Source organism: Phlebotomus papatasi, chromosome 3, assembly GCF_024763615.1.
Source record: "Phlebotomus papatasi isolate M1 chromosome 3, Ppap_2.1, whole genome shotgun sequence".
NCBI lineage: Eukaryota > Metazoa > Arthropoda > Insecta > Diptera > Psychodidae > Phlebotomus > Phlebotomus papatasi.
Window position 1 is genome coordinate 39,651,365 of NC_077224.1, and position 23,034 is coordinate 39,674,398.

At 34.8% G+C, this 23,034-nt stretch overlaps 2 protein-coding genes and 6 non-coding genes across 10 annotated transcripts in view; 1 reads left to right on the top strand and 7 right to left on the bottom strand.

The window, feature by feature from the left end:
• Positions 1–5,243, bottom strand: part of LOC129805574 (dedicator of cytokinesis protein 7) — a 28,732-nt gene extending 23,489 nt beyond the window's left edge. The window contains exons 1-3 of one of the 2 annotated variants that reach the window (XM_055853575.1): positions 5,031–5,243; positions 4,869–4,953; positions 4,416–4,796 (exon numbers count right to left, since the gene is read on the bottom strand). In XM_055853575.1, the coding sequence (XP_055709550.1) occupies positions 4,416–4,796; positions 4,869–4,953; positions 5,031–5,071 (507 nt within the window). In that variant the 5' untranslated portion in view covers positions 5,072–5,243. Of the gene's footprint in view, positions 1–4,415; positions 4,797–4,862; positions 4,954–5,030 lie in introns of both variants that reach the window. The other variant, XM_055853574.1, reaches the window with a different exon arrangement.
• Positions 5,244–5,296: 53 nt separating this feature from the next.
• Positions 5,297–23,034, top strand: part of LOC129805613 (cytoplasmic protein NCK1) — a 32,935-nt gene continuing 15,197 nt past the window's right edge. The window contains exons 1-3 of one of the 2 annotated variants that reach the window (XM_055853652.1): positions 5,297–5,487; positions 18,661–19,027; positions 19,109–19,313. In XM_055853652.1, the coding sequence (XP_055709627.1) occupies positions 19,006–19,027; positions 19,109–19,313 (227 nt within the window). In that variant the 5' untranslated portion in view covers positions 5,297–5,487; positions 18,661–19,005. The remainder of the gene's footprint in view (positions 5,488–18,660; positions 19,028–19,108; positions 19,314–23,034) is intronic. The other variant, XM_055853651.1, reaches the window with a different exon arrangement.
• On the bottom strand, positions 7,764–7,836 carry Trnas-aga (transfer RNA serine (anticodon AGA)). The gene has a single exon. It is a non-coding gene; the product is annotated as a tRNA-Ser (tRNA).
• On the bottom strand, positions 8,122–8,194 carry Trnas-aga (transfer RNA serine (anticodon AGA)). Its single transcript has one exon. It is a non-coding gene; the product is annotated as a tRNA-Ser (tRNA).
• Trnas-aga (transfer RNA serine (anticodon AGA)) lies at positions 8,480–8,552 on the bottom strand. The gene has a single exon. It is a non-coding gene; the product is annotated as a tRNA-Ser (tRNA).
• Positions 8,838–8,910, bottom strand: Trnas-aga (transfer RNA serine (anticodon AGA)). Its single transcript has one exon. It is a non-coding gene; the product is annotated as a tRNA-Ser (tRNA).
• On the bottom strand, positions 9,196–9,271 carry Trnas-acu (transfer RNA serine (anticodon ACU)). Its single transcript is given in 2 exon segments — positions 9,196–9,231; positions 9,235–9,271. It is a non-coding gene; the product is annotated as a tRNA-Ser (tRNA).
• On the bottom strand, positions 9,557–9,629 carry Trnas-aga (transfer RNA serine (anticodon AGA)). Its single transcript has one exon. It is a non-coding gene; the product is annotated as a tRNA-Ser (tRNA).

The window sequence follows — 23,034 nt, forward strand, 5'->3', positions numbered from 1 at the left end:
ATTTGTAGATTTTTTAAAGTTTAGAAGCAATAGAGTGCAATCTTCACTTCGAAAAACTGTGCAAATTCCAAAATAAAGCGTAATAAAAAAAACCTCAATGGGTCAGGACTTAGGTAGGACTCATGACAGGCCTAAGACCGAGGATCTTTCTATTCCTCTATTGAAAAAAAAAATACTTGTCCGTTTCATATTTTCATAACAATATTTACAAATTCGAAATACAAAGACTAAAAATATTTTTATTTAAGCTTTACAAAAAAAAATATTTTAATTGGTTTTATCATCACGTTCAACATTTTTTCAAGTAAAATAAATGTATTTTCGTTTTGAAAAAAAAATAAGAATAAAAAATACAATCGTTAGTTTAATTCTTTTGACTTTAAACAGCTGTAATTTTTATTTTTCCATTTTCAAAGGAAAATAAAAATAAAAGTTTAAATAGAGGTTTTTAAAATGCTGCTAAGAAGCATTTTTTTCTTCTAAATTTAAAACGTGTGCAAATTATCAAAAATGTTTCTTTTCGATCTTTGAATAAAAAATAATGCTTGTAACTAATTATTATTGTATTTTTTCCTAAATTCAATGATACGTAGGTACTTTGAAAATTGAGAATATAAAAAAATTGCAATCGGTGTATTCAAAATTTTTAATTGGATAACTTTTATTATTATTTTTTTTATTTATTTTTACACAAAATGTTACAAAATGTTAACGCCCTCGATCTAAAGTTTTTTGATAAAAAGTTTTGTATTTGCCAATTTTTAAAAAATTTGTGAAGAAAAAATAGGAAACCAAATTATCTGTCAACAATTATCTGTAAAAAGTCAAAAATAATAAATTTTGCAAAATTTTTCTAAAACTTATTAATCTATTCATTATTTTTATTAATTTTAAATTTAGTGTTTAGTATTTATCTAGGACAATATTTTTTAAACATTTACTTCGAGCTTTACAAAGAGCCTAATTCACAATATTTTATCGAAGCAATATTTTTTTTATAAATTAGAATCCATTATCCTCAATTATTTATAGTTTTTTTTAGCAGTAACTCACAAGAGAAAAATTTTACATGTGATTCCCGTTTTCGGAAACGGGATGAGATGAAAATAATTATGATTTATAGAAGTTTTTCCGTATTTCAGTAAACGATTTTACTTTTCTTGTGTTTTCACAATTTCTAGAAATGCTCCTGTGTTTCAAGAAATATTTTCTTGTTTCTAGAAATATTTCAATGTTTCTAGAAATGTTGCAATTGTTTCTAGATCTAGACCTTCTGTTACTATGTTTCTTGAAACATTTCCGTGTTTCAGTAAGCGATTTTACGTTTCTTCTTATAATTGTTTCCAACTTCTAGAAAAGGTCTTGTGTTTCAAGGAATATGTTCTTGTTTCTGGAAATATTTACATGCTTCTAGAATTTTGCTACTGTTTCTAGATACGTTACCCCGTGTTTCTTGGAAGCATTTCCGTGTTTCATTATGCGATTTTACGTTTCTTGAACATGTATCCAATTTTCAGAAATGTTTCCGTTTTTTCAAGAAATAGGGTAAGTGCTCATAATTTTGGACAGTTTCTAAATTTGGACACTTTGAGGGTAAAATTGGACACTAAAAATAAATTGATTAAAATGATGGATTTTTATTCCAATATTTGATGAAAAATGAATTCTATCTAAATATTTGTTCTTTTTGGAAGATTTTGACACTAAATACGTTAAAATTTGAATATGATTTGAGTTGAAATTGCTTTGTTGAAAATTCAGTGTGAGCAATTGCTTACGAGAAATATGACAGAACTTTGTGTTTACTTCAGTCTTATTTAGTTTTGGTGAAGTACTAACAAAGTTTGTTCGCTGTTTTTGAGTGATATTATTGAATATTCATTGAATATTGTGTTGATTCACGTTAGTAGTGATTTGTACATTTGATCTGAAGTGAGATTTGCCTTGTGAATTAGATTTTTCGTGTGAAAAATAGGAAATTCTTTAAGACATTTATCAGTGAGGTGATGGCTCTTATTTTGGACAGGTGTTTTTCTCACGAAATTTCGTGAAGTTTTAGCTTTTGTGATGACTAGGTTGGAAAAATGCCTGGAGAAACAAAGGAGCATCATCTCTACGAAAGAGATGTAGCGAGAAATGCCTTGAAAGGCTCCCGGAAAGGTCAGGGAATGAGCGAATCTGCACGTACTTGGAGTATCGAAGTCAACTCACTTTAATGAATGATATGGAAAGTTTCCGGGCTTCTGTGACATTCTACGTTTCCCTTACATGAACAGGAAGAGGACTTGGTAAGATTGGTTCATCAAATGAAGAACAATGGGCATCCTATTGAGGCGGATTAGCTGTCCAAATTTACAGTCAAGTTGGACAAATTAATAAACAAGTTGTCCAAAATAAGAGCCAAGGTCACCTCTACTTATCAATTCATTTTTAAACGTATTAAAACTAATTTTAATAAAAATAAGACGATAAATAGCTTGCTAAGTTTCTAAACAACCCTTCTGAAAAGAGAGTAACAAGAAATGTCAATTAGTATTGAAAATATCGCACTTCAAACTTGGAACTTCGATGCTTATAAGCAGACTGTCCAAAATTATAAGCACTTCCCCTATTTCTTATTTTTAGGAATATTTTCATTTTTCTATAAACGTTGCTATTGCTTTTAGACACGTTACAGTGTTTCTTAGAAATATTTCCGTGTTTCAGTAAGCAATTTTACGTTTCCTGTAATGGTGTCTACAAACTAGAAGCAATTTTCTTCAAAAATTGCCTTTTTTAAAGAAAATCTGACTTTTTTGCCTACAAGGGTAGGGGAAATTTTCTTTAAAAAGACTTTTTTTAAAGAAATTTATCCTTAACTGTTTCCAATTATAATAAGACCTTAACTGTTACCAATTTCTAGAAATGCTCGTGTTTCAAAAAATATGTTCTTGTTTCTAGAAATATTTCCATGTTTCTAGAAATATTGCTATTTCTAGATCTTCTAGATATTGGCGGTTGCGTCTACCTCTGTCGTATCTGCATTTCTTATGTGTCAGCATTTCACGCAAGAGGGGATGTCTGTATTGTAGCTTGCCCCAAAACATTTCTGTGTTTCAGTAAGCAATTTTACGTTTCCAATAACTATTTCCAATTTCTAAAAATGCTCTTGTGTTTCACCAATTTCACGTTTCTTATGTTTTAATTTCTAGAAACGCTTCTGTGTTTCAAGAAACATTTATTTGTTCCTAGAAATATTTCCATATTTCTAGGAATGTTGCTATCGTTTCTAACCGTGCTTCTTGGAAGTATTTTCTGTTTCAGTAAGCGGTTAAATAAACGTTTCATGCACGTGTTTAAAATTTCCAGAAATGTTTGCGTATTTCAAGAAATATTTTCTCGTTTCAAAGGAATATTTTCTAATTTCTACAAATATTTCCGTGTTTTTTTTTTTTATTTTGCTATTGCTTATAGACATGTTATTCTTTTCCTTAGACGCGTTTCAGTGTTTCAGTTCAGTAAGCGATTCTACTTTTCTTATGTTTTTAATTTCAAGAAATGTTTCTGTGTTTCAAGAAATATTTCTTCTGTCTAGAAATATTTCCGTGAATCTAGAAACGTTTCCCTGTAGCTTGCAAACTTTTCAGTTCTACGGTTTTTTTTTTAGAAACGCATTGACAATAATTCTGGTGTCTAAATAAAGATTTTTGCTTTTCTAAAGTATCCCTATTTCGCAAAAAATTTCCGGGATTCTTCAAAGGTTTTTGTATTCCTAGATAATGTTTCTCTGCTTCTAAAAACGTGTCAGCGTTTTCTTTGAAATGTTTTTACGCTTCTCAGGACACATTTACGTGTTTCTTGGGAATGTTAAGAGCATTTATAATTTTCTGGATACATTTTCGTGTTTCTACAAAGATTTTCATTTTGCTCGTAATTTTCAGAATTACAAGACTTTTTCTAGAAACACAGACATTAGAAACTTTATAAAATTTGGTTTTTTGAGTTTCGGTTTCTCGAAATATTCCTGCGATTCTAGAAACGTTTCTATGTTTCTTATGAGAGATGCAACGGATGCAACATTTCTAAAAATGATTATTTGTTTCAAAAAACGCGTTTTGTGTTTCTTGATATATTTTTTACGTTTCTAGAAATATTTCCAAATTCACGAAACATCTCTCGGCCAAATGATTTGGATTTCTGTAATAAAGCTACAAAGCTTAAAAAAATATTTTTCCTAATAATCTGTAATGCGAAGAAAAAACTCAATATCAATTTAATCCAAGTAACATTGTGTAAAAAAATGAATAATTTTTCCAATATTTCTTATTGGATAAAAAGGTTATTTCGCAAGTCTTATGGGACTTTTTATTCAATCTCGATTATTATGAGAATATTGAGAAAGACGAGAAAGATCAAAACGAGAGATTTTTACTCACCCGGTAAGTTAGTGTGTCGTCAAATGAGACGAAATCCTTGTCAATCTCAAATTCCTGTTGTGACATTGGACTCAAAGCTCCCTTGTCCAGGCGCTCACGGACACAGCAGGAACTTGAGAAGTGTCGATGGGCAAATTCTACCACCTTCCACGGTCTCGTGAAGCAATCCACGCACTGTTGCACATAGAGTGGCAGAGTCTCAATCGGCTCTTTGGGCACAATATGCTCCAGCGTCCTCAACTTCCGTTCGATTATCTTGATCTTGAGATCCTGCGGTGGGAAATCCAGGATTCCACGCAGAGGATCTCTGCACAGCAGTGTAAAGTGTTGCATTAGGAAGTCCTCGTAATCTATTGGCTCCACCAAATCATTTATTGAGATCTGCAAAGGAGGAATCAGGGGGGTACTTGAGAACTTTTCTTGAGCCTTCCGGAGACTTTTGTTTACATTTACCGAAGACGAGCATACTGAGCTTGTGTCGCTTTTATTGGAAATTTGCTGCGTGGCTACGTTCTTCCTCACATCTGAAGCATGATATCTGGAAGGAAAATTGCAAGGAAGATTTTAAGTTACTTGAGAAAATTGAGGAAAAGGGAAAAAAGGCGTTGTTCTTACTTGGAAAGTTTCTGGGCAAAAGCCCTCTGCATTGAGGCCATTGTAACGGAATATTTGAGTTATTTTTCACCTAAATGAATAACCGGAAGCACCACTGAGATAATTAGACACCAAAAATCACCATATTTCTCTATTTAATTGTATTTTTTCAGTAAAAATCTGGGTGAGTGAAGAAAATCCGGACAAAAACAATGGCGGCACTGTCAAAACTACGCCTCCTGTGAAGATTGAATGGGAATTTTTTTTACAAAAGTCTATATTCACCATTTTCACCACACTGCATCTTTTGTCGCGCAGTGGAAGAAAAAGAAGAATGGAGTTTTTGCGGCTGTGAAATTTGTAATGAAGAAAAATTGCACTTTTTATACAGGAAATATAAACAAAAAGTGAGAAAAAGTGTGTGAAATTGGTGGTCAAGAATCCACTGAAGGTGGTGCAAGTGAAAAATCTGAGAAAAGTAAGTGGAAAAGGGTGAAAAAGTGCATGTGAAATGGATGTGGAAATAGGGGCTGGGGCGCCGTCTCATCCCTTTTTATGGCCAACTTGAGTGCAAGTGGTGAAGAGCCATTGTGTAATTGCGGATGTTGCACATCGCTCTTGCAGGCAGGGATTGGCCCTAGGGCTTAGAGGCCGCTCCCAATTTGCTGGGAAGGTCAAGAGGATCCTATACATGGAGTATTTGCAGCATCTCGCAATGGCTTCGTGTGTGACCTTTTTTTACCTCCGGACGGCTATCCGGAGACGTCGACAGCCGCACCTCCCTCTCTCCCATTAAACCCAACATCACATAATTTATCCGCAAAATATTGCCCTCTTAGTCTAATGTCGTGGCCCAATGTTGAATGATTTATTTATAAATCTTGTCACCATGAAGAAAACAGACGCCTTCCAAGACAGTAATTGCCCGAGGAGACTTTCCTCCGAAGCACACGGAATAAATTACAGAGGTACCTCAAAGTAGTGCGACGGGAGGACTACCTAGTGTGGTCAGTGACGAAGGTCTCCTGGTGCTTTCTCTTTTTTCATTCCCGGTGAAATTCTATAAATTTCTTGCCCATTTCTTCCACCTCTCCCTGACCATGGAATTTTCCTCGCCCAACGACATGCATTGATTTTTTTCTCCTGTATACCAAAGATATTACTCTCACAATTCACCAGATGTAGACAGTATTTTTTAACATATTTCGCCACAGAAACTCCCCCGAAATTCTTTTTAATTATTCAATTAACTTTAATGTGATGATATCAATTTGAGATTTGGACGCACTTCGCCGGTTTTCTCCGTGGAAAATGACTAAATTGATTAAATTTCTCTTGAGTAAACTCACCCAGAAACCACGGGAAATAGCAAGTGCAGAGAAATTGGGAGTTGTTTGTCCAAAGATGTGACTCACATAGTGAAGATTTAGGGCTCTTTTTCAACACGGAATGTCTCTAACTTTCGCCTTCTCTTTGATATTCATCTGCTGCGTTATTTATGGACAAAGAATCTGTTTGTTTTTACTGTATGTTAATTATTATGTGTGAAGCACAAAAATTAGAATTACTTGCTTGAATAATTTTAGAGCAATATACCGGCAATATTGATACATTTATGATCAAAAGGTCAATGTAAAAGTAGAATTTTCTTAAATTTAGAAATGATTTTTTTAGCTAAAGATTGTAGGGAAAGCTCGCTACCTTCCGACGACTTAAGCTTCGGACAATTCAATTTTTTTCTCTATGTTCCTTATGAATATCACTAACAGCTTTTTTTCTAAAAATTTGAGGCATTGGACTAGCTATTAAAACATAAGGCCAAATTCATTTATAACACTGCAAAAAATGAATTGTTAGAAGCATAAATCGTCCGAAGGTAGCGCGCTTTTTCCTATACACGTAGTTAATTATTTTAATCCATAACGTTTTTTGATTGGCTAAAAGTTGAAAAGAACTTAAAGATCTAGCTCTAACCATCAGAGAACAAGAAGGATTATAACCTATCAAAACCTGGTACAGGTGCTAGCGCTACTTGCGGTACTCGAATGAACTTATTATTATAATAAATATTCATTTAATAAGGCCTCTAGGGTGGAGTAAACACTTATCGCCACTTTTAGGAAAAAGTGAAATTAACTGTATTATAACTTTTGATCCCTTATTATCAGAGTTATCAGATAACTCAAGTTTGACACAAAATTACTTAGATATATTGGCTCTAGATCTAGATTCGTCAAAATAATAAGGGAATGTTGGTATGGTTCGCACGGTTCGTACAGAGTGAACCTTCAAACAACGCAAATTTTCTCTTTGTTTACAAAGAGCCAGTTCATTATATCTTAGCCATAAGATAGATAATTATTAAGCTCATGAGACGAGATGATAAATGGTAAGTCAACTCTTTGAAAACAAGGAGAAATTTCGTATCGTTTGAAGGTTCACTCTGTGCGGACCATGCCTACATTCCCCTAGTCCTACAATTTAACGCTGGAGTACCTAAAAAACTGTTTTTATTAACAATGCAAAACTAACCACTTTTCGCCAGTTTTGTAACCGCTACTTGCTTGCCACCCACTTGGAAAGGTACTATTATTATTTTGGGCAATATTATAAAGAATACTTTGAAAGTGATTGAACAGAATTCTGTTCGCTTGGTACGTAATCCCAAGAATTGTGTTTATGCACAGAGAGCGACAATCAGAACAAGTGATTCCCAACCACAATTTTAACCCAAGTAGAGACCGGAAAAAATCCTGTCTCCACCCGGGATCGAACTGGGGTCTTTTCGCTGTCTAGGCGAATGCTCTACCAACTGAGCTATGGGGACACACTGGCTCTGACTGTCTTTTTGCCACTGATCTTGATTAATTGCCAACGTGCACTTCAACTCGTTTTCGACTCGTACCACAAGTCTTGCCAACGGTATCATGCGTACAATTAAACCAGCAGCCCATGTTTTCCATGGATAATTAATTTATTTTGAAAGTGATTGAACAGAATTCTGTTCGCTTGGTACGTAATCCCAAGAATTGTGTTTATGCACAGAGAGCGACAATCAGAACAAGTGATTCCCAACCACAATTTTAACCCAAGTAGAGACCGGAAAAAATCCTGTCTCCACCCGGGATCGAACTGGGGTCTTTTCGCTGTCTAGGCGAATGCTCTACCAACTGAGCTATGGGGACACACTGGCTCTGACTGTCTTTTTGCCACTGATCTTGATTAATTGCCAACGTGCACTTCAACTCGTTTTCGACTCGTACCACAAGTCTTGCCAACGGTATCATGCGTACAATTAAACCAGCAGCCCATGTTTTCCATGGATAATTAATTTATTTTGAAAGTGATTGAACAGAATTCTGTTCCCTTGGTACGTAATCCCAAGAATTGTGTTTATGCACAGAGAGCGACAATCAGAACAAGTGATTCCCAACCACAATTTTAACCCAAGTAGAGACCGGAAAAAATCCTGTCTCCACCCGGGATCGAACTGGGGTCTTTTCGCTGTCTAGGCGAATGCTCTACCAACTGAGCTATGGGGACACACTGGCTCTGACTGTCTTTTTGCCACTGATCTTGATTAATTGCCAACGTGCACTTCAACTCGTTTTCGACTCGTACCACAAGTCTTGCCAACGGTATCATGCGTACAATTAAACCAGCAGCCCATGTTTTCCATGGATAATTAATTTATTTTGAAAGTGATTGAACAGAATTCTGTTCGCTTGGTACGTAATCCCAAGAATTGTGTTTATGCACAGAGAGCGACAATCAGAACAAGTGATTCCCAACCACAATTTTAACCCAAGTAGAGACCGGAAAAAATCCTGTCTCCACCCGGGATCGAACTGGGGTCTTTTCGCTGTCTAGGCGAATGCTCTACCAACTGAGCTATGGGGACACACTGGCTCTGACTGTCTTTTTGCCACTGATCTTGATTAATTGCCAACGTGCACTTCAACTCGTTTTCGACTCGTACCACAAGTCTTGCCAACGGTATCATGCGTACAATTAAACCAGCAGCCCATGTTTTCCATGGATAATTAATTTATTTTGAAAGTGATTGAACAGAATTCTGTTCCCTTGGTACGTAATCCCAAGAATTGTGTTTATGCACAGAGAGCGACAATCAGAACAAGTGATTCCCAACCACAATTTTAACCCAAGTAGAGACCGGAAAAAATCCTGTCTCCACCCGGGATCGAACTGGGGTCTTTTCGCTGTCTAGTAGGCGAATGCTCTACCAACTGAGCTATGGGGACACACTGGCTCTGACTGTCTTTTTGCCACTGATCTTGATTAATTGCCAACGTGCACTTCAACTCGTTTTCGACTCGTACCACAAGTCTTGCCAACGGTATCATGCGTACAATTAAACCAGCAGCCCATGTTTTCCATGGATAATTAATTTATTTTGAAAGTGATTGAACAGAATTCTGTTCGCTTGGTACGTAATCCCAAGAATTGTGTTTATGCACAGAGAGCGACAATCAGAACAAGTGATTCCCAACCACAATTTTAACCCAAGTAGAGACCGGAAAAAATCCTGTCTCCACCCGGGATCGAACTGGGGTCTTTTCGCTGTCTAGGCGAATGCTCTACCAACTGAGCTATGGGGACACACTGGCTCTGACTGTCTTTTTGCCACTGATCTTGATTAATTGCCAACGTGCACTTCAACTCGTTTTCGACTCGTACCACAAGTCTTGCCAACGGTATCATGCGTACAATTAAACCAGTTCAATCACTTTCAAAATAAATTAATTATCCATGGAAAACATGGGCTGCTGGTTTAATTGTACGCATGATACCGTTGGCAAGACTTGTGGTACGAGTCGAAAACGAGTTGAAGTGCACGTTGGCAATTAATCAAGATCAGTGGCAAAAAGACAGTCAGAGCCAGTGTGTCCCCATAGCTCAGTTGGTAGAGCATTCGCCTAGACAGCGAAAAGACCCCAGTTCGATCCCGGGTGGAGACAGGATTTTTTCCGGTCTCTACTTGGGTTAAAATTGTGGTTGGGAATCACTTGTTCTGATTGTCGCTCTCTGTGTATAAAGAATACATTCACCGTTTCTTTTTCCTAATGATCACCTTATTACTCAAATTATTTTTCTTCACTTTTATTTGAGAAATCAAATTATTAAAATATTGCAGAAAGTAAACAAAATTTAACAACTGAGAATCTATGAAGTGAAGTTAGTGTCGCCTATTGGAAAGCAATGGCGACAGGTGGTGAATCAATTTTAGAATATTACCACTTTCCGCCATGGCTCAATTTTACATAAAAAAATAAATATAAAATGAAACACTAATGAACTAAATACAAATTTTATGTATACGCCGAATGTAATTAAATGTTCAATGGTCAAATTATTTATTCAAAATCGTAAATTTTGTTCGACAAAAAATTTCATGACACTATATTTGGTAAGAAATATTGGATTCGATGGACTTCCTTAAAATATTCCTCTAAAAAATGCTCAAAGATTTAATTTCAAAACAAAAAATTAGTGTTTGTCGACTATATAAGTAACAGCAGTAGAGATTACAAATAATTTTAAGGGTTAATTTATTTCACAAGTAATGGAAAAATTGCGATTTCAATATAAGTGGGGAAAAATGTGGCATTGGCGAGAAGTGGTGATTCCACCCTAAAGATTGTGAGCAATTTTCTTTAAAAAATATTTTTTGAAGGAAATCTACTGCACTGCTGTAGATGTAAACGTCAAAATTGTGTCAAAAATGTATTAAGGAGTCGTGCCTGAAACCTTGTAGATAGTTTGTCGTCTTTGTTTTCTCTAGTCGTTCTTAATGCATTTTAAAATAATGTGCATATAGACATTAATTGCTAATTTAATTTTTTTAGTATATATCGAAATAATAAAAATCTTCCATTGTAAAGTTAAAAATTTAATTGATATATTTTTTATGAAAAATCGCTCAAAATATTTATTATCAGAATTGAATTTAAAAATGAATCATGGGCTTCTCAGCAATTGCAAAAAAATCATTATTTTCCAAGTTAAAAAATTACTACAATTATCTTTTATATTAAACTAGGGCAAAATGACTAATATTTTGTACAAATATGAAATAATATTTTTTTTATGGAAATATAATTGGCGGATATAATTTTTCCACACTTTGTTTTTAAATAACAAAGATAGGTTTTTAAATTATTATTCAAATACTAAGAAGTACAAGGGAAAGCGCGCTACCTTCGCACGACTGAAGCTTCGTACAAATAAATTTTTTCTATGTTCCTAATGGATTTGTCCCATGGCTCTTTTCGGGAAACTTGAGGCATTGAATTAACTATTAAAATATTATATTATAATGGGTCAAAATCATTAAAAAAAAATATTGAAAAAAGTGAATTATTAGAAGCTGGGGTCGTCCAAAGGTAGCGCCTTTCCTCCTACGTGATAATTTATCGGTGAAATATGCGATTAACATTTTGGAAAGAAAATGAAAATTGCATTCTTGTAGCATCAATTTCTGTTTAATTAATAATAATAATAATAAATTTATTCAAGCTCTACATTTCCCCCCTTACCATGCGTCTGCCGCCGTCTTACCGCTGTTGATCAGCCTCCGAAGCCAAACGGCAGAAATGCTTCTTCATTGGCTGTGTAATCTTTGAAAAAAATTCTTTTACAAAGTTGATATGGCAAGTTTTACAATTTTATGGCAGAAACCTAGCGCAAAGGCACAGGGATGTAGAGTGCGATTTTTTATAGAGTAGCGCATAGCCGAAAGGCTGTTCGCGCTCTCTAAGTGGAGATGAAAGCTCCATAAAATTAAAAATTAAGTTAAAATTAATTAAATTAAATTAAATTGAATTGAATTGAAATAAGGTTAATTAGATTTTATATAAGAGTAGGACCATATATTCCCCATTATAAACTGTAAACCGAATGGATCCGTATGGAAACTCGACAGACAGACCCCCAAAAAAGCAACGGATAATTCCGAACCCTTTCGGAACTATCAGTCAAGGTTGCCGAAATATTACCCAAAGCTAATTTTATATTTTCTTTTCATTCATTTTAAAATATATAAAGAATAATTTTAGAGAAAAGGGACAGATAATCCTAACCGGCTTATGTAGGTGAGATTCTTAACGTGAGCTAACTCGGAGTGCATGCAAATTCGATTTGATGCTGAAGTAGGGAGACGCCATTCAGTTATCTTGAACCAAATTCGTGAAATTATACAAGTTTTGTATAATTTCATGTGTAGTCATTTGTTGAACTTCAACTAAATCAAAGAATTGTTGTATTTTGCGGGACTTTCCATTTAAACCCCTATTTTAAGTGTCTTGGTGGAGTAGAGGCAGTCAAATTGGCATCTGAGTGATTTCAAAGCGTTATTATGGGAAAAATCAATTTTTTCACACTTAAACGGCAAAATCGGAGTGATAGCGTAGTCTGAGCGGAAAATGATGTATGGACGAAATGTAGAGACAAATGTGCTCTACAATTATGTCGAAGTAATCATCAAAATCGGTTCAGCGACAGTCGAGATAATTGAGGTTATGTGATATTGAAATTGGTTTTTCGACTGTGGCGCCCCTGGTGTTGGTCCCACAAAGTTCAAATGTTCTAGAAAGTTGTAGCATTTGGTGAGATCTTTCGTTTAAGCCCTCATTCATCAAAATCGGTCACATAGAACCGGAGATATGATTTTTTGAATTTCGTGAACTTTGACCCCTCATATCTCCGGTTCTATTGAAACCACAGCGCGCATACGCACCATTTTGGAAACGTCCTAGACTGGACTACAACATACTGAAATTTCATTAACTTGCACAATGCCGTTTTTGAGAAAAGTGACTTTGAATTTCGATGAATTTTGACGCTATCACAGCGCCACCTGTGGTGACTTTTTGAACTTCCATCTGAAAGTGCTCATCGAGACGAAACCAAAAAGGTAAAATTTAGGTCGCTATGTTAATTAGAACCGGAGATAGAGGCCGGTCAATGTTCGAACTTTGACCCCTTATAGCTCGGGTCAGGGGTTATGGATCGACTTAAGGTTTTTTTTGTTTGATAGGTATAATCAACGGCTACAACATACTAAATTTTCAGCCCGACGCACAATGGAATTTTTGAGTTATTTAACTTTTAAGATTTAAAAATTTTCTTTTTAAAAAAAGCGCCCCTAGCGGTGGTTTTATGAACTTGCGATGTTAGAAGGGGAAGTGGCATTTCACGAGAGCTTTCCAAAAAGCCCTCACTTTTTAAATTCTGACAATTAGAACCGGAGTTATGGCCATTTTAAGAAATTTTTTTTGGACCCTTATAGCTCGGGTCAGGGGGGTCGGGGGACCTTAAGTTTGGTACTGATGGAAAGCTCTAAGGCCCAGCTATAACATACTAAAATTTGAGTCCGCTGAATGCCATAGGGGCGGAGCTATTGAGAAAACAAAAAAAGGGGGGTCTTCAAAATGGCGGAAGGAGGGGTGGGGGGTGGGGGGTCTATGCACCAAGTTGCAATTTTCACCCGATATATAACCTTTGCCGAAAACCGCAAGTCGATATCTTTTTTAGTTTAGGAGCTATTAAGCTCCAAAGAGCGGCCGGCCGGCCGGCCGGCCGGCCGGCCGGGAACGTAAATTAGCCACATATATATTCGTGATCAGGAAGTGCTGAAACACATTTTGGCCAAATTTGAGGTCGATCGGACGACATGAAATTTTGTTAGGATTATAGTAGGTGAGATTGTTAAGAATCTCACCTAATAAAGACAGTAAATTATCTACAAGGTTCCAAGCAACACTCCTTAAAAAAAGCAACAAAAAAAAACAATTTGTATTAAAAAGGGACAGATAATCCTAACCGGCTTATGTAGGTGAGATTCTTAACGTGAGCTAACTCGGAGTGCATGCAAATTCGATTTGATGCTGAAGTAGGGAGACGCCATTCAGTTATCTTGAATCAAATTCGTGAAATTATACAAATTTTGTATTTAAACCAAAATATCAAGGATTTTGATGAACTGACAGAAAAGTGTTATATGGGTGAAATGTAGACCAGAATGTTCTCTATAATTTTCCCATAGAACATGATCTCATCGATTACTCAGAAGCCAAGATAAGCGAGGTTTTTTGTTTCTTAACTCGTTTTTTCATCCAGAGTTCCCCAAGTAGTCATTTGTTGAACTTCAACTATATCAAGGAATTGTTGTATTTTGCGGGACTTTCCATTTAAAACCCTATTTTAAGTGTCTTGCTGGAGTAGAGGCAGTCAAATTGGCATCTGAGTGATTTCAAAGCGTTATTATGGGAAAAATCAATTTTTTCACACTTAAACGGCAAAATCGAAGTGATAGCGTAGTCTGAGCGGAAAATGATGTATGGACGAAATGTAGAGACAAATGTGCTCTACAATTATGTTGAAGTAATCATCAAAATCGGTTCAGCGACAGTCGAGATAATTGAGGTTATGTGATATTGAAATTGGTTTTTCGACTGTGGCGCCCCTGGTGTTGGTCCCACAAAGTTCAAATGTTCTAGAAAGTTGTAGCATTTGGTGAGATCTTTCGTTTAAGCCCTCATTCATCAAAATCGGTCACATAGAACCGGAGATATGATTTTTTGAATTTTGTGAACTTTGACCCCTCATATCTCCGGTTCTATTGAAACCACAGCGCGCATACGCACCATTTTGGAAACGTCCTAGACTGGACTACAACATACTAAAATTTCATTAACTTGCACAATGCCGTTTTTGAGAAAAGTGACTTTGAATTTCGATGAATTTTGACGCTATCACAGCGCCACCTGTGGTGACTTTTTGAACTTCCATCTGAAAGTGCTCATCGAGACGAAACCAAAAAGGTAAAATTTAGGTCGCTATGTTAATTAGAACCGGAGATAGAGGCCGGTCAATGTTCGAACTTTGACCCCTTATAGCTCGGGTCAGGGGTTATGGATCGACTTAAGGTTTTTTTTGTTTGATAGGTATAATCAACGGCTACAACATACTAAAATTTCAGCCCGATGCACAATGGAATTTTTGAGTTATTTAACTTATAAGATTTAAAAATTTTCTTTTTAATAATAGCGCCCCTAGCGGTGGTTTTATGAACTTGCGATGTTAGAAGGGGAAGTGGCATTTCACGAGAGCTTTCCAAAAAGCCCTCACTTTTTAAATTCTGACAATTAGAACCGGAATTATGGCCATTTTAAGAAATTTTTTTTGGACCCTTATAGCTCGGGTCTGGGAGGTCAGGGCACCTTAAGTTTGGTATTGATGGAAAGCTCTAAGGCCCAGCTATAACATACTAAAATTTGAGCCCGCTCGATGCCATAGGGGCGGAGCTATTGAGAAAACAAAAAAAGGGGGGTCTTCAAAATGGCGGAAGGAGGGGTGGGGGGTGGGGGGTCAATACACCAAGTTGCAATTTTCACCCGATATATAACCTTTGCCGAAAACCGCAAGTCGATATCTTTTTTAGTTTAGGAGCTATTAAGCTCCAAAGAGCGGCCGGCCGGCCGGCCGGCCGGCCGGGAACGTAAATTAGCCACATATATATTCGTGATCAGGAAGTGCTGAAACACATTTTGGCCAAATTTGAGGTCGATCGGACGACATGAAATTTTGTTAGGATTATAGTAGGTGAGATTGTTAAGAATCTCACCTAATATTACATATCAAACTTGACATTTTGGTGTTTGCATGCAACTATGCCGAAATTTGGTAGAGTTACCCTATATTTAGCAGAATGTCCAATCTGAGGTTATCCGAGACATTTTTTTACATTTTGGGCATTTCGCTTCTAATGCATTCCTATCAATCACCAGCTGAAATTTTGTTCGGTAACGCCCGAGTTAGACCTGAGGTGGAATGATAATTTTTCGATACTATCGAATCGATAGTATCGATAAACCTATATCCTATTGGATTAAGTGAATGACGATTTTTGACGGATTGTTGGGCTATTCATTACGACATTTTTAAAAGAATGAGCCTTTTAATACACATCTTCTATATCAGTTACAGAAAGTGCAGCTATCGTTTAAATTTTTAAGAATCCACAGTCGATACTATCGAAAAAAAGTTATCATGTCACCCCTGAAGTTCTTCTATCATTTTTACAATTTTAGTCAGAAAAAAAAATGTTCGATGAAGGTGAAATGTTACAACCTGCAATACCTATTCCGGGTCCTTCTTTACAAACCTATATTCTTTTACCTTTATGGTAAAAGGATATTCACTAGATGTTCCTGAAATTAATATTTGTTAACCATTTGGTTGCCAAATTGGTTCACAGACTGATAAATGGGAGAATGAAACTACGTCATCTTCCACGCTCATTCTAAAATAAGCACATTATTAAAGTGTTTGAGAACGATAAAAAAAATTGTGTGTGTCAGCTAAGATTATCGAGAAAATCTTGACCTCTCCAATGAATCTAAATTTAATTGGAGATATCGGTCAAAAAGACACGTTCATCAACAATAACATACAAGATACTTGACCTCAAAATCACAGCGATTTACCGATAAGATAACTCTTTCATTATGGGCTTTTACCTACACGCAATGAAACAGTGCAAATGTGAGCAATTAAGGAAATATTGTAGCATTTCCTTTGCGTAAGAGGGGTGAATGTATAATTGAGTAATGCAATAAAAGTAAACAATTCATAGCTATAAATGAATTTTAAAAATATTTGAGCGTTTTTGAAAGTGTTTGAAGCTCATTTGGTTTCTGTAAATCCACAGAGATGGCAATTTATGTAATTTTTTATGATACTTTGAAATTTTCTCCTTGTAACCCCTTCTTCCAGGGGCACATTTTTAGGTATATCTTTACAAATCAAAAGATATCTAAAAGAAATTATTTTACGTTTATTTGTTTGTCCGGCCGTTGGTGAAATTAAAAGACAAACGGTTAGAGTTAGACGAGTTAGAGAGTTTGAGGGACTGCACATATATCAATACAAGGATCATTAGCATATTTTTTTTTTATTCATTTTTGGATACATTTTTCCGAAGTTGCCTGATCGAATGTTTCGTCCATGTATGAAAACATCAAATGACTCATAAACGATATTTTTTCAAAGTCCGACGTTAAAAAGGCTTTGGATAGCGTTTTTCTTAACTTAATGATATCATATTTGGGTTTGTTGAAAAGGTCTTGGAATTTCTAACAAGACCGAACTCCGAACTGATTCCAATTGGTTATGAACTGATAAGTTTATTTTATCCGAAATTCAATTTTATTGTTTCTAAGCTATTTTGAATAATTTTTGAGTGATTTATGAATGGGTTTAAATCGGGTTTGAACTGACTAAAAATAAATGATTCTGAATTATAAGTCATTTTTATCCAGAAAGCAATTATATTACTTCTAATTTGATTTAGGTGATTTTTTGAATGATTTACAAATGCGTTTAAATCGGTTACAATTCGGTAAACGATAAATGGTCCAAAGTTGAGGTGTAGCTTTATCCGAAACTCAATTGTATTACAGTAGACTCTCGCTCAATCGGGCGCAAAATTTTGTTACCAATTTTCACGTTTAATTATCAAGCTAATTTGCTCAAATTCGCTGTAGTTCTTCCTATTTTATCGTGATTCTTTATAATTGAGCGCTTTTTGTGGAATTTACAAAGGCTTTGACGCCCAAATCTATCGATAAACCGAATGACATTTTGCCCCAAATGCCGAATTGAGAGAGAGTCTACTGTACTCCTAAGATATGGGCGGGTTTTTCAATGATTTCGAAATCAGTTTATAATCGGTTTTGAACTGGTACAATTAGAAATTACAGGGGTATGGCATTTGCACGCAGTTAAACTTTTTTTTCAAGGCTCATTTACTAAACTAATATGAAGCATATTCAAATAATTAACACCTCTTTAGTTTTCTTGGGTATTGGCTATCTAAAACTGTGTATTTTCAAGAAAAAAATATGTAAGAGTGAAACTGCCCTATCCTCCCCTACGTCCTTTTCAGAGCCGTTATTTGGAACCTGGCCAAGCAGTGTATCGCGTTTGCTTCTTATAAAATTAATATTAATACGTTTACAAATGAATGAAAATGTATACATGAATTTGAGTGTAATTTTGGACAACTTGCTTCTAATTTTGGACACTTTGTTTGAAATTTTGGACACAGCTTGAGATTTTAAACGCTGCTTGTAATTTTAGACAATAATTGGAAGAAAACTTCATAATTTTAATCATTTTTTTTTGTAGTGACGAAACTTTACACTCAAAGTGTCCAAAATTACAAGCTGTCCCAAATTACAAGCAGTACCCCTAATGCAGTAAAAAGAACTACGAGTTCGATTAAGTACAACTCTTTTTCTTATTAATTGAAGTACCAAAGTAACTTTAAAAATCAAAAATAATAATTGTAAATGACTTGGACAATAGCATCAAAAGCACGATTTCGAGCATTTCGCAAAGCTGAAACTTTTTACCATTTCTTTTTTTTTTGGGTAGATTGCAAATGATTGTGTGAAATTTTTGATTAGCAATTTTTCACATTTTTTTGTAAGAATAAGATTTGATGTTGAAAGTGAGCAAGAAATTCCAATTTTATACAGTTTATTTAATTTGATGTCTTGTGACACAAATTGATCTTATTTCTCACATAATTCTTTCTTATTGTTCTTCCAACGCGCGCCTTTTGTAGCTTTGAATCTCCAATAATTGGCAGAATATAATATCATTTGTGGAGAAAATAGAAGGAAAAAAGAAAAAGAATAGACAATGATGATTAACCCTTCCACATTGTGGTGTCAATTGATGGAGGAGTGAAAATTTCAAAGAGAAGTCAAAGCAGCAAATGATAGATGTGGTGATTGCAGAAAGTGTACCACAAAACTACGAGTAAATTGTATTCAGGATATTTAAGCCAATACGGAAGATTCAATTGACTCTCAGAATAATTTATGTAAAAAAAAAAACAACAACAAAATACAATAACAACATCAGCCATATAAACGAGAGGGAGTGGAAAAGAAAATTTTATCAATCAATGGCGGGCAATTTGAAACATGGTATGAAAGCTAATATTTAACTATTTACCATTTTGATGAAATATTGATGGGAATTTCTTGTGTGGCAATTGATTCCTTCAGGAAAGTCTCAGGAGGACGTTTGCTATGTGGTGGCAAAGTATGACTATGCAGCTCAGGGAGCTCAAGAGCTCGATCTGAGGAAGAATGAGCGATATATGCTACTGGATGACTCAAAACATTGGTGGCGCGTTCAAAATAGTCGCAATCAATCCGGATATGTGCCCAGTAATTATGTGAAGAAGGAAAAACCATCATTATTTGATAGGTAAGTACACTTCTCTTTTATTTATCTTCAAATTGCAAGAAGTGTTGATGAGAAATGGGAAGAAAATATTTAGCAAGCATAATTGTTATTGTAGCATATTGTTTTGTGCCAACTTGAGGTGTCAATTTCCGCAGTTGATGAGTTTGTTTGGTGTTATTGTGAATGGCAAAAAAAATCAAGGGGTTCGCTGTTGCGTGAGAATTCAAAATATTAGCATTGTTTGAACTTTTTACATACACCAAAATTGTTTCATGTTAAGGAAAACTTGAGAAGTATTTCTATTTCCTTCCTAGAAAGTAAATATTTGATACGTTTCAAAGTTTTGATTCATATTTAAAAGTTTAATAAAATATTATTTAGGTACAGAGTGAAATATTCTGATAACACCATTTTTTAACTGTAATATTTTTTATCATTAAAATGAGAATCGTTAATTTAAAATAATCCTTTTAAATCCTTTTTAAATTTATCCTTTTTAACGAGTTTTTAGATCATTTATTGTGATATTCTTAAAAGAATGTGACCATTAATAAATATCTATTTTGGATATTATAAAAGTGCAGCTATCGTTTAAATTTTACAAATTCGACAGTTGTAGAAGAAAATTGAAAAGAAGTTATCATGTCATCTCTGATTTATTTATTGCTTTGCGTTTTGGAATTAAAGAACCTTTGCTTTATCTACATTTTGGCAAGATTTCAGGGGTAATAGGTATGATGCAGTTACGGCTTTTGTCTAAAATCTCTTCTTAGCAAAAGGCGAAAAAAAATCAGATATAACTAAAATCAACGCAGATGACGATATACACATTATACATAATTTGATTTGTTGGTTGAAAAGTAGAAAGCCTAGATCAGTTCATGTTAGAGCCCAAATGGACTCAGATTAATCCTCGAGAGTATTTTTCCTGTAAAATTTAGCAGTAAAGATTTATCCCAAACTGTCATACACTGAGGACTTAGGATTATACGGGCTTCAGACCTAAAGCTTAGCCAAATGGTTTAACTGCACCAATTTTTTATCAATCATGATTTTTGGGGAAAATTTAACTTAGGATTGGATTATTAAAGATAAACAGCATATTAGAGCAATTAAATTGCACGCTATTCAGGATTTTGAGACCTACGGAAATTGGGCTAAACCTCTAGTCTGAAGACCGCTTTATCGATTAGAGGTCCTTCAACAAATTTCCTTAACATAATCGTTTGCTGTAAAATTTTATAGGCTAAATATCCTAAATATTTTCAAGGATCAGCCTGTATCTATTTGGACTCATATGCCCTAGACATACTTACTATTTAAGCCGAAAGACAGCTTATCGTATATGTATATAACCAAAATAATTATCAGATTGCATTTTTATCAATTTCTGAGTGATTCGTCTATCGGCTTAAGCATGAGAAACAGCTTAGTTAGCGGGAAACTGATGGGAATTTAGTCAAAACAATATTTTGATTATTATAATTACGTTAAACCATTTCTCGGCTTGAGTCGTAAGTGTTTATATAGGGCATTAGGTGGTTTTCTCAGAAGTCAAATCGTAACGAGTGGAGTCCGATGCGGAATTGAATAAATCTAATTGAGCAATTGGCTAAGGGCGGTGGTTTAGTCAGTAAGAGATTTGCTTATCTAGCTCTGTGAGAGTAGTATGCAACACCCTCCAGAATATGAGGATTTCGGACCGCCTAAGCAGATGAGACCAATGCCTTATAGCTTACAGCCAGAATAAGAATCGGCCACTACAATATAACTCATAAATACATTATGGAAAGGACTCTACGCTATCCCTAGTATGCGATCACTGCCAGAGTTTATTAACAATTAAACACATTGGGCCTCTCATTTAAGGATTTCGGATCAATCACTTTTGTAATAGGAAAACAATATTGCATCTAAACAGTGAAGAAACATTTCCGGCGTTCAGCTTCGGAGTCTGATCACCAACGTCCAGACGGCAGCGAACTCATGGTACGGGGGGTTATGCGAAGTTGAATAAATTTACTATAGGGGAAAGGCTCATAATTTTGGACAGTTTCTAATTTTGGACACTTTGAGGGTAAAATTGGACACTAAAAATAAATTGATTAAAATTATGGATTTTTATTTCAATATTTGATGAATAATGAATTTTATCTAAATATTTATTCTTTTTGGAAGATTTTAACACTAAAAATGTTAAATTTTGAATACAATTTGAGTTAAAATTGCTCCGTTGAAACTTCACTGTGAGCAATTGCTTACGAGAAATATGATAGAACTTCGTGTTTACTTCAGTTTTATTTAACTGTGGTAAATAGAGTTGGTAAATTTCAAGAAATTTCATGAATTTCCGCCTAAAGTAGGTGGCGACTGCTGTGAAATTTCTGAAATTTTACCATCTCTATTGGTGAAGTACTAACAATTTTTCCTCGCTCTTTTTCAGTGATATTATTAAATATTCATTGAATATTGGGTTGATTCACATTAAGCTAAGGGGGACCGCGGCTATGTCAAATATTAAAATAATCGAGAGATTTGAGAGTAAAGTTTTAATACAAATCGTCAATGCGCTATGGTATGTCCCTAATGAAATTATTAGAAATGATTTAGGATTTCCCCCTATCAAAAATGTAATCTTCAGTCATAGACGTAAATCTGCTGTGCGATTATTTAACCATCCAAATGGCCTAGCCAGTGATCTTTTGAAGGGTTTCGGCACATCTAGATTAAAACGCATGCGAGTGTCACAACTTTAAACTAGTTTGTTACGTAATAATCCTGTATTATTTGTAAGCGTCTATTTTCTTTTACTTTGGAAGATTAGGTCGGTAGATCTGCTCTTCATCAATCTAAGCCTAAGCAATCATTTTTTTAACTCATATAAGTGAACAGAATTGCTGAATGTTATTAAAAACAGATTGCAATAAACAGTTAGTAAAAAAAATTGATCGCCAAACGTCACAAACGAATTTTCACGCATTCTGAATTGCAAGCACCCCGAGTTGCACGCATTTCAAGGATACCTGTAAAGAATCTCAGCTATCATAAGCTTATCGCTGTTTTTTGTTATTGAGGGGTCATTGAAGACAAAGCGATGATATCTCTTAGCGTTTGACCTTTATTTCGGTATTAATTTGAATCTTTTTGAATTTTTTCATAGCTCTCTCTTTGAGTTCGAACCACTATAATAATAACAATACTTAGGGATTATTTATTAGAGAAAATCAGTTTCTGAAGACGTCTTCAATTTTTACAAATCAAAACAAACTTTCAAAAAAAAAAAAACTAATTGCGAATTGCAAGTGAAAACTTTAACTTTAAATTTATTCCTTGTACTTTCTTGTTGTGAATTTTTATTTCGACGGAATTGAAAAAATATTTTTTAATACATGATCTGTGAACTGCGTAAAATTTTTAAATTATTCATCTTGAAAAAAAAATGAAACACTGAATTTTCGTTACTAAATTCTTAAAAATTGTGAAATTTTTCAGTAAAGGTGAAATCTTTTTTTTTTTGAAAATCTCATTAATTGAAGATCAATTCAATTTCACACGATTAGGGTGAAAGGAACACCTATTGACACTTTAAGACGTGTCAAGACATATTGATACCTTACGCTGTACCATTTGGAATACGAAATTTGAACATCCTTATCGAAAAACGTAAATTAATGAAAAAACGCCATATTACTTGCATTTTATTAGATACATTAAACAAATTTCAACATTTTGACAAAAGTGT